At 37.3% G+C, this 12,375-nt stretch overlaps 1 protein-coding gene across 1 annotated transcript in view; it reads left to right on the top strand.

Moving 5' to 3' along the window:
• LOC126273464 (WW domain-containing oxidoreductase) overlaps positions 1–2,215 on the top strand; it is a 153,015-nt gene extending 150,800 nt beyond the window's left edge. Inside the window, exon 8 of the mRNA XM_049977024.1 lies at positions 1,854–2,215. Coding sequence (XP_049832981.1) covers positions 1,854–1,911 — 58 coding nt within the window. The 3' untranslated portion in view covers positions 1,912–2,215. The remainder of the gene's footprint in view (positions 1–1,853) is intronic.
• Positions 2,216–12,375: the final 10,160 nt, after the last annotated feature.

Here is a 12,375-nt window from a genome sequence, read left to right as displayed (position 1 = left end):
GGACATGTAGGGAGGTGGCAGACTGTGCTTACACCAGAACTGGAGGACCAGCTTGTACAGGATATTGAGAAGAACCTTAGTACAAGCTCCAGGCAAGCAGCCCACCAACATGGTGGGCCAAAGTATGATGATCATGTGTATCCTGCTTGACACAGCATGCCACGGAGGCCACTTTGAGCATCTGCCGTGACGTGGGTGTGATACATCTCTGTACTGTGTTCTGATTTGTTGTCACTACATGCACACCGTCCATTTCTGGAGCCGTGTTCATAGGACATTTTTCCTACCATTTTCAGCTAGGAATCCATCCCTGCAGTTTATCAGTTTTATTAATGTTCACCCTGTTTATTTCTGAATGTTCTTGTTCATGACGATTTTATGAAATCTCTATGATTTTACAAAACTCTGTGATTTTTATGTAAAAATTCAGGTGATTCATCTGAGAAAGACGTGTGCTATCTACCAGTCTTTTTTATACAATGTGTATTTGATTCTAAATTCTTCCTCCAAAGTCTTTGAATGCTTGACAGACTCTGGTAGTTGAATGGATTGCAAATATTAAATTTTATTAATAGAACTTTTTGCTATTAAAGAGTGGAGAACCATTATTTGTTCCCAACAGTGACGTGAATAAAATTGTAGAAACTTTGTGGTCAATTATTGATGATTTGCCTGTTGGCTTTCATCTCAAAATATATACAGATTTTTCTGATGTTTTGCCAGCATAAATGGTGGACTTGAGTCAAGGTGTAATTTAAATTACCTGTCACGTAAGTGTCTGAGGGCCTTTCCCAGGTCATTGCTGCTGTGGCACTCCCCTTTTTACCCCATGTTAATGATTTTCAAGGACATCTTGGATTGTGCTGTGTGGAACTATGCGTACTCCACCACTCATATTATTATATGAAAGTTAGCACTCAGCAAAGTGACATATTGAGAGATGAAATATCAGATATGGCCATCTGTCTCTTAAGTTGACAGACAGAATTGGTCATATGTTGCATAAACATATAGTAAAGTCTGTTTTTAAACTGACAAAGAAGATTGGAGACTATGTCAGAAGCGTATAGGACAAAAGACAGCCACTTGCAGTGTCAGGGAGTATATTGGTACAGTATATCATGGACATGTGGAGTAGTCTGTGTTGTAATAACCAGATGATTTGTTAACACCAGGGTCATTGAATATAAACAGTACTGCAGGTGGAGAAATTGGCCATGGTGAAGTAAGCACTCTGACCATGAAATAAAATTCATGAACCAATGCACAGTTTTTTTTGTTTTTTTTTCACTGTGGAGGAGAGCTGCTACACTTTTTTTTTCCAGGGAAGCACTTGAAATTCATAAACACGACAATAGTTGTAATAATAAAGAAGAAATCCCAAGGTAAGTTGACCTTGGATTCCTGTGCTGCAGTAAATGACTGTTGTAACAAACAAGTGCAGAACCACAACAGTAATGACCAACGAAAGGGCTTCAGACGTTGGCACAACAGGAACACACAATTTCTGGCTGTGGGCTTGACTCCAATCTGCCATCAGCATGGAGGTGACCTTTTGACAATGTCAGCCACTCATGCTGGTGAAGCAACAGAAAAGTCAGTAAATAAATGTCCGCCAAAGGTCTGAGACAAAAGCCAACACGCAAAATGAAATTTACAGTTTTGTGTTAAAAACATAAAGTTAAAACTAAAGAGAACTATCTGGCACTTCACTCACATAGTGGAACAATAATCTCCAGGTAATGACATTAAAGACCTGAACTTTTAGAGGAATGAGTTGTCGAGCACTGCCAAAATTAATCATACATGTAACTTTTATGAACAGACTGATGTATATTACTTCTTTGTTGCAGCCCAGTCTTTGAACAGGCTTCTTCTGATGATGAAACAAACGTGGGCCAGAATTTATAAACATGTGTTTCATAATATGCAGGCTGTGATAGACTTAAACTTGTATAAGCATAGTCAATTTTTTATATACTTTTGGTATTAATTGTTTGCTTATTATGTGGTGGTTTTTCTAAATCTTAACCATGACTTCTTGTTTAAGAGTAGATTAAATCATAGCTCACTTAGTCCAGATTTAAATGAATTGTACATTTTATATTATCATGTCTGGAGGAGTTATGTGAAATGGATTCAAGTGTTTATTACAGAAGCACTACTTTATATAATTGATGTAAAATATATTACTTTTATTATGTACAAATCAAAACATGAATTCCAATTTTTTTGTCTTATTACAATGGTGTTTGTTTCATGGATTCTTCTATATCTGCATGATAAAACAATTTCATACAAATGAAATAATGGAAAATCCAGGAGTGATAGTAATGTTGTGGAAAGGTTACAGTGCTATTTACCACATAAAGGTGTTGGGTGGTAGGCAGGCACATTTAGCTATTGGACTAAGTCCTTCATCGGATGTAGGCAAAACAAAACACACATACATTTACAACTAGCACACACATGGTCGATGCCATCTCCGACCACTAATGCCCAACAGTTGATGGGGTACAGCAATCTTCAGTTGGGTGGGATACAGAAGAGGCATTTGGGTGGGGTGGGGAGGATAGGGAAGGGATCGTAGAGTAGGGGAAGGGGAAGACGCTATAGTTGGAGTCATGTTCTTCACACCTACGTCAGGCACACTCCAACAGCCAGTGAGTGTTCAGTAGTGGTCTGAGTGCTCCGCTCTGAATGCCATAGCTAATGTGAGCATTAAATGTGATTGTAGTGAGTTGTTCAGTGAATTTCTATTTAATCTTTTGCATATTGTTACCACTGATGGTGGTTGTTAGTGTAAATTCTGCATAAGCAAGTGAGGGGCATAATTTCCAGGATATATGCTTCCTTCGAGTGGAAAGCACGCGCATGCGCGTATAGCAACTGTTCCTTGGAATCATCAACAACACCATCCCCGCCTGTGCCTCAACATGCGCAAACTGCCATCATTCGTGGATTGGACTATAGTGTTGCCTATGAGAGCACCCAGGGACATGATGGGACAGTGTAGTAGGCTGGGTTGCTATGTGCAGCATCAGGTGGATGGACAAGAGCAGAAGAGAGAAGTAGGTAATAGGACAGGACTATGAAGGTGTGCATGTGGAATAGAAGGTGTTTGCATAGCTAATATGGGAGCAATGAAAGGTAGGTCAGTGGAGGACAGGGACTGGCGAAGATTGAGACCCGGGGACTGTGGGAATGAAGGATTGTTGCAGGGAAAGATCCCACCTACACAATTTAGAAAAGGTGATGTTGTTGGGAAGAATTCCAACAGCACAAGGTGTGAAGCAATCGCCAAAGTCAGACACATTTCATTAGGCGGCATCCTCAGCAACTGGGTAGTCTTAACCGTCTCTTGGCCACAAATTGGCAGTGGCCATTCAAGTGAACTGATAGCCTTCTAGTGGTCATGTCCTCTTAGAAAGCTGCACAGTAATTGCACTAAGTTTGTAGATCTCATGGCTGCTTTCACAGTTGCCCTTGTTTTTCATTGGGTAGGAGATGTCTGTGACAACTGGAGTAAGTGGTAGTTGGAAGATGTATCGGATAGGTCTTGCATCTATGTCTTTTGCAAAGATATGAGCCACGACCAAACTGTTGCCAAGACAGAGGTGGACCATCTAGTTGCTGAGCATGCACCTCAACATGATGTGCACAATGTCAGTGTGTCATATTGTTTCTTCCCACCAACATCAGCTTTTCTGAATTGCATGTGTGGCAACTCTTCTTACAACAATCCTTCGTTCCAATAACCCCTGACCTCAAACTTCACTAGTCCCTGTCCTCCACCTGCCTATTTCCTTACCTGCACCCATGCCAGCCCTACACACACCGTCTACTCTGCCAGTACACATGTGTAATCCTTTTGCCTTCTCTGGTCCCCCCTTCATGTGTTTTCATTTTAGTCTGACATCTTGAAGTTAGCTGCGCAGTGCATTGTAAGGTTAAGTTTTAACTAAATTTTACTGTTTAATTGTGTGTTAGTGCTTTACAGGTTTTCGATAAAAGTAGTGTCATATGAGACATTGTGAGTGTTGCCATAGGTTAATTAGTATGGGAGATGCTCGTCAGAACTGTAGGTTGCTGTTTCACTGGGATGACTGTAGTGGGGAAGCCATTGAAGTGTCAGATGAGGCTCTTCCATGGAGTAGGGGACTATCTACATGAGAGATGAGAATTGTGGAATGGGAAAAAAAGATTTGTGCCCACTAGGCAGAATTAGAAATGACCTAATCTGAACTTGATAATTTGAAGATGGAAAGAAAGACCTGGGAAAAAGATATATGTAATAAACAAAAGGAGAAAACCTCAGGAATCGCATTTCATTTCCTGGTTAGCAATCAATTCAAGTTGTTACTCGAAATAGGGAAGAGCCTCAACCAAATTTTGAGCAGAGTGGAGTGCAGAAGACTCGTGAAACAACTTGAGGACTATGTCAGTAGAAAAGTGAAGTATAAAGGAAAGACTCCTGCTGCTAGGAAGCAATCATGGGATCAATGTTGCTGAAATGCTACAGGAATAGCTAGGAATAGAGTACTAGTTCACAAGCCTCATGAAACCTAGTGCTAACTGTAGCCAGATGACAGAGAACGTAGGAGCTTGTGCAAAGATTTTGATGGAGAGGATCAGGTACTTATGGTAGGAAGAGCTGGAAATAACCTGGCTAGCAACTTAAAGAGTATTTAAGGTGATCTGGAGGAAATAGGCGCAGAAAAAGTGCACAGTCGTTGGGTTTTGTGGATGTGCCATGTCCAGACGTTAGTCTGTAAGCCATTTTAACAAAAAGCTGAGTGAACTGCTTCAGACTGCAATAGCCTCATATTGGCGCTGTAGCTGTTACTGCAATTGGTAGATGGGGATTCCCTGTGGTTAATGGAATCAGAGGACTCATCTTTTATATCAGAGTCAGGTTACAGACTGACTTTCTTGAAAGAAGTTAGAACAAAGGAGGGCCATACTGTATGTAACAGTTTCCAGAAAAGTGAAATTAGTTTGCTTCATCAGAACACTAGTGGGCTGAAAAACAAGATAGATGATCTTCTTTTATGCCTAGAAGATGTGGAAAATCCTAATTGAATGATGTCTGCCTGTCTGAAAATCATGTAGAAAAGTAAAATATAAGGAATTGTAAATTAGCATCATTTTTGTATGGAATGAATATGGAAAAAGGAGGAAATGCAACATATGTAAAAGTTGGATGCTAGTCAAAAATATTGACAGTAACAGTTTGTATGTTGATCAGTACCTAGAGACGTGCTTATGAGTAGTTATTGCAGAATGCTTCTCTTGTAATTGTAATAGTTTACAGATCCCTTCTAGGATACTTCAATATTCATGAGAAATATAGATGGATTGTTGAGCTACCTGTCAGACAAGAAGAAACACTTAAAACTGTGGAGATTCTGATGTAGTTTACTGAAGATATACAGACAGGAAAAATTAACTGGCATCATTATTTGAGTTATTCAATCTGATTTCAAAGGTTAATTTTCCAACTCAGTGTGCAGCAAGATAAAAAGACCCATATAAATAAAATTTTTGTAGACAGTGTTCAAGTTGAAACAGTTAATGTGTACCCAGTTGTTAATGCACTATCTGATCATGATGCACAATTAACATAAATAAACACTACACCTTACACTCATGTGGCAGATTCATGCAAAGCAGTGAGGCACATTAATGAGAACAGGATGTATTCTTTGTGATATGGGATGAAGTATGTATAGAAAGAGATGCTAACATCAAATTAAATTTATTCCCTAGTATATATGAGTCAATATTTGAAAGCAGGTTTCCTAAGGTTACTCAGAAATTGCATTCAACTGCAAACCACCATATGGTGCATGGCAGAGGGTACTCTAGACCAGTACTAGTCATTTTCTCTCATGTTCCACTCACAAATAGAGTGAGTGAAAAACACTTGTCGAAAAACAGTGCTGAAGAATGGGTTACACTAGCATTCTATACACTGTCTTTTTTCTGGATGAGCTACTCTTTCCCAAAATTCTCCCAATACAATGGAGTCAAGCATTTTACTTCCCTACTTACCAGTCTGATGTGCTCATTTCATTTCATATCACTTTGCTTTGTTAGACTTAGATATTTAATCCAAGTGACTGGTTAAGCTACACCCTAATGATGTTGTGTTCGAATGTTACAGAACTGCCTTTCCTACTCATTTGAATTTACTCATATTTTTCTACATTTACAGCAAAATGCCATTAATCACACCACCTAGAATTTTTTTCCAAGTCAAGATTTCGCATTACTTGCATACAACAAAAAAATTGTGTTATATTTTAAGGAAAATCGTAAAATGCTCAGAAGTATGCGTGTCCTGGCAGAAATCAATAAAGCAGGTAATAAGATTAAAACTTTATGGCCTATTGTCAAATGGGCGACTGATCAGCTAATCTGTGAATGTGATACCATAACAATTAAACTAAATGATAGTGTTTTGGCTGTTAGTTCAGAAGTTGTAAGTACTTTCAACAATTGTTTTCTAAATGTAGTATCAAAATTAGAATTAAGTGGTTCAGTTGAAGTATCAAGAGAATATATTAAAAATGTATTCTACAAAACTTTAAACAACTAGAAGTAGCATCAGCATCCTACGCTGAAATTAATAGAGTTATAATAATTGTAAAAAAAACAAAGGCTCATGTTGTGTTGGTGGAACTTCAGAGAGAATTCTGAGAAGTTGTTCTAACTTAATAAATAGTGTCCTTATTTCTCACAGGGAATTTTTCCAGACAGGTTACAATACACAGTTGTTAAGGCTCATTGTAAGAAAGGTGACAAGAAAGACTCATAATTTTCATCCATTTGCCTTAGTGATATTTTTTACCAAAATGTACAAAAAAGTAAAGTACTCTAGAGTAGGCTCACATTTAAGTGAGAACAATTTACTTAGCATATCACACTTTGGATTATGGAAGAGTTACTCAATTGACAATGATATTTACACATTTTCCCACCAAATATTACAAGCTTTAAATAATAAGTTACCAGTTGCTATTTTTCGTGATCTTTCCAAAGAATTAGATCGTGTAGTTTTTGCTATATGATTATAAATCTTAAATTTTATGGAATTGATGGCTTTACACATAACTGATATGAATCAGAATGCAAAATGTTTAGCTGAAAAATTCAAACAATGCTGGACATATAGAAAATTTTAGTGTCTGGGGAGAAATTACAAAGTGAACCCACAGACTTCAATTTTTATGTAGCTGAACGATATCAATATAAAACATTCAACAAGCAGAATTGGTACTTTTTGCAGATGATACTAGTGTTATAATAAATTCCATTAGAGAGAAACCAATACAAGAAACTGTCAATGATTATGTGCGAAGAATTCTGAAGTACTTCTTCGAAAACGGGCTCTCTGTAAAATTTGAGAAAACACACCCCTTGCAATCCTGTAAAATAAATAGTCATACTAAAAACTGATGTAACATATGAACAGGAGTCAGTAAACTGGACAGAGTGCTCCAAATTTTTGGGTGTACATACTGATGAAAACTTGAACTAAAAGAAGCATATTACTAAGCTTCTCAAACAGTTAAGTCCAGCTACCTTCGCTCTTCATGCAATTGCTATTCTGGGACGCAAACAAATCAGCCTCATGACATATTTTGCATACTTCCACTCAGTATGGTCTTATGAATTAATTTTTTGGAGTTACTCATCACTTAGACAGTACTGATTGCACAAAAGTGAGGAGTAAGAATAATACATTATGTTCATCCATCTTTGCCACATAAGTTCCTCTTCAAGGTATTGAGCATTTTAACTGCACCATCACAATACATATATTCGCTAATGAAATTCATCGTCACAATTTGACAAGAACAGTGATATCTATATCTACAACACTAGAGAGTAAGACTATCAGAGGCTCAGAATAATTAGTGACAAAAAGTTTTGATCATTTGCCCAATACCTTCACTGTGGTGAGTATACACTTCTGATGTATGCAGTCCATGGCAACTAGTACTATATGGTTTCTGTGATACATGGCCCAAGGAATGAAAGCACTCCTTGGTTTATAGCGGAGCTGAAGTGGTGCAAGTACGGAGTTGAAGATGGTACAAGTACGGTAATGTGCTGAAACTAGTAATTTGATATAAATTTCATTGATGATATGATTGTAGTAGTTGGTTTTCTTAGTTTATTTTAGGAAATGGCCACTAATGAGGACAGAAGGATAAATCTCTCCAAAGAGTATTGTATAATACTCCCAGAAGGGGAGGAGGAAACAAAATGCAACCACATGGATTGATTTAGATACCAGAAGCTCCATAGCTCCATGTGCAACAGTAAATGTTAAACCAACAACAATAATTGATTCCAGAGAGATGATTTGTCTTTATACAGCCCATAGTATAATAATGATTATACCCTATCTACTGTGACATCATCAGCAAGTGTGTGCCATTTGAAAGGCTCACTACTGATTTTCGTAATAGTAATTCATTTTGCCAATATTTTGCATTTAATATTATTTTTAAGAGCATCATAGAAGACATTTCTAATTTGTTTTATATTTTTTGTGAAGTGAAAACTGCTTTAATGTGCAAATATTAGGGAGCCTTCACATATATATACAACTAGGAGACGTCACTTAGTGTACATATCATCAATAGATAATTAACAAAACTATACTGACAAATAGCAGTAGGTAGTGTCTTGGGAAATAAGTCAAGGATAGCAAAACAACCATGCCCCTTGCTGATAAATAAAGAATTAATTATTTTATAGATTTAACAATATCAACAAATATAATTCTAATAGTCATTTGCTCTTATAACTGATGCTAAGCATGTAACCAGCATTGGTCAAATATTTTTTTCAGTCTTTGAGTTACAGAAATAAAAGATCCAAAGTTGGAGTCCTGGTCCAGCATACAGTTTTAATATGCCAGGAAGTTTCAGAAATAATTTTATTTGTAATAGTGTTGGCTATGAATTAAATCAACTGGTGTCAAGTAATATTTCCAACATAATGCACCTGCCTTGTATCCTCAGTTTTAATTCTACAAAGCTGTCCCATGTTAATTCATTAAGGGATCAAATAAAGCAAAATATTCAATGATTTGATAAGAATTACTATTATCTCGGGATTGCAGTTTATGGACAACTTCATGACAACACAGAAATTTTTCAGAGGATACTTACAGTTTGTACAGTTCTGTTTATTTCTTTGCATTTCATTTACAATGCACTGCATGAGAGAACATTTTCTTTTGGACCATTTTTAATACATTCTATTTGGAAAAAAGGAGTGTGTATTCACTGTCAATACGTGCTAATTTATTTTTATGTCTGTGCTACCATTTTACTCTAAATTAGCCATAGATATCATCGTTTGTAGTAGATGGAACATGCTTAGCAAGGTGCATAGCCTGCATGGAACACCACTTGTGGCAATTCTAAATAGAGGGTGTAATAAACTCCTCACTGCTGTACACAGAAATTTTGATTGAAACATGTTGGATGTTAATACACAACAGTACCATCTAAGTGTGAAAAGTATCATGACTTTTCTGGTTACTACCATGTTCAGTCAGTTTAGAAACCATTAGTTTGAACAGACAAAAGCCAGATGGTTGAAAGTGGAATTGTAAGTTTAATAATATTGGTATAACATCGCATAACTATGCCTCGGACTTGGTAGTGACTTGCAGAATAAGCATGGAGCTTTGGATGAAGTAACTTAGGAGACAAAGGAAAGGCTACATGTGGTACTCAGAGACTCTCACTTTAAGTTTGGGGTTAGCACTGCTTGTTGACTGTGGCAGGCAGTTATCTCCTAGGCTTGCTGACTTAAACTGTGAGTAAGGTTAACTTACAAGGTTATACTTTCTGTAAAATGGTCTCTTTCACAAGGAAGAGAAGACATACGGATTTGTGCTGCAGAAATTCAGTTAAAATGTCAATACTGGTGTGCAGCATAGGCAAGAACAGGTGTGACACCAATTGAAGTGATGGGACTCTTGGTAGTTCTGTTTACTGAGCTGACTGAGCAACAAACTCATTTTGCAATTTCTGGTCCACTGGTTTAACCCTTTCAGACTTGATTTTTTATTCACTTGTAAAAAAAAAAAAAATATCTAATATGATTTTTACATTCAGGTGAGTCTCCTGACAACATTTTTCTAAGAAAAAATTTCATATGATCTCCAGTCTTCTAGATATTTAATGTACACAATTATGTTCATCAGGTCACGAGCTTCATGTCATACATTAAGGAGGTTAACAGTATGGATCAAGTATGCCACTCTTTATTTCACTTTAAAATGGAAGAAACAATAAAAATAATTCCAAATTACATACTTTATTTAAACAACAGTGGTCAACACACTGATTTTAAGGTTTAGTATGAAACTGCAAAAAAAAAACAATTTCTGTCCTTTTGGAGACACAAATGTACTTTACATTTTCTGCACTGAATTCTAGAACGCCCTGTACATTTTGGAAATTTGCACCGACTTGGAGTTCCTACATCATGCAAACTGTATCTCTGTAGCTGGTCATAATTCTCCCCTTTTTCTTAGTATGACTCTCATGTCTGAAGCCAGTCCTTCATCAGACGGACACCCCCTCTTCTTTTCAGTCACTTTCTTCTGGCACAGTATCAATCCATCTGCTACCCTGATATGAAAGGAAAGAAGTTCCATTTGCTTCTTCTCTGGGATAGACCGATTGCCAGCATCTCATCTGTATTCCAACCAACTTTGCATGATGGCAAGGTAAACAGCATCAAAAATCAAATGCAAATGCCATTTTCGAGATATGATGATAACTCTGTAGTAGCTTATCAACTGATCAAATAGATCCACACCACTCATTGCATGATTATATCTTCTCACTATTTCAGGTATTTCTACTTTCACATATTTATGGTGCTTTTTGTCCCAACACTCAACATTATCCACTGAGCCTTTACCAACAAAGTTTGATCACAATACAACTGACCTGTTGTCTAACCACTTACACATGGTAATGTCATCAACGCTAGTGATTTCTTCACAGTAACGTCTGGTTTGTTTCATTATTATTTTATCATCTGAAAAAGGCAAGTTCTTTCCAAATCTGTTTTGACAGACAGTGCCTGCTGTATTGATGCCTTGAGATTTCAGAACTTCCACACAACATAAAGACTTGAATTCCCCATGGACTTGGTTTCCCCTTGACATACTGCTTTGCAGAAAACTTGTCAGTGAAAGGAATTATTCCTTCATCCACACAAACATTCTCTTCTATAGGAAGTTCACTGCAGCGTTTTCGAATGGCTTTGTCACGCCCAATTTATCTGCTCAAAAACTTTTCACTATTTGTGGAACTTGCCTTTCGATAAATGGTACACTGTCACCCTCATCTCCACTCTGACTAATGTCAGAAACGTCACTATTTTATTTTCAATTGTGTCCATAATCAAGTCCCAATCCTTTTCACAGAAAGATATTCCTTATCCATATTTGTAAGTCAAAAGCCGGCAATATAAAATAAAATCATATGTACAGGTGAAGTTATTCTTCTCCTTGCTACTGGTACTGAAATTACTGAAAAAAATACCACATATAACTACCATAGCCATGCAAATACAGCTGAGGTACATTTTAGGTTAAGTTTCCTAATATAGACCGTTTGTCTATCTTGCTAACAGGAAATATTGGGATGAGTGTCACACTGAATCCCTCTTTCTTTTTGCTTCTGGTCCTTAGAAAAAATTGTATGATATGAAAATTATTGCTTTCACTTTTCAACGTAATATGTCTCATGTTTACTTTATACCACCACAGTGGTCACTACAAAGGCTTAGTACCTTCACTATAGCTGAAATAACATGTAAATCTATGCTAAATATTCTGACATGCACACCAGTATAATATGAAGATGCTTGCTCTTGTCCACACAGACAATGGGGTGTATGTGACAAATGATTGAAGGACATTGCTCCTCCTCTGCACATTCAATGCAGGGCTAGAGAGAGCCTGACAAGGAGCTCTCTCCAGGATTGCGCATCATTTGAGCTCAGTGCCAATTATCTGGACAATAACACTCTCCTAGAAATAACATAGAAAGAACCCGTACAGTTAAAAGGCCATCGAGTTCCTGGTACGCAAATACATTGTCTCAGTACCTGCCAAGACATAGCAGGAAAAAAAAGTTTTCAGTAGTCAGAATACTCCTGCAGGGGTTTCCATGTCCATGTGTTGAAGAAATGGTTACCTTATGACAGATTTGGCGAAGGGTAGTCAAGCTGAGAAGCTGGAGCAATACGAAAGATCTGTGCTGAGAACAGATGAGACAAAGCCTGTGAACTGAATAAGTTATTGAGCTTCCACATCATGGTGAAGCC

This window comes from Schistocerca gregaria, chromosome 5, assembly GCF_023897955.1.
Source record: "Schistocerca gregaria isolate iqSchGreg1 chromosome 5, iqSchGreg1.2, whole genome shotgun sequence".
NCBI classification, from domain to species: Eukaryota; Metazoa; Arthropoda; class Insecta; order Orthoptera; family Acrididae; genus Schistocerca; species Schistocerca gregaria.
The sequence above is the reverse complement of the archived record's forward strand: the minus strand, read 5'-3'. Positions and strand labels throughout refer to the sequence as shown.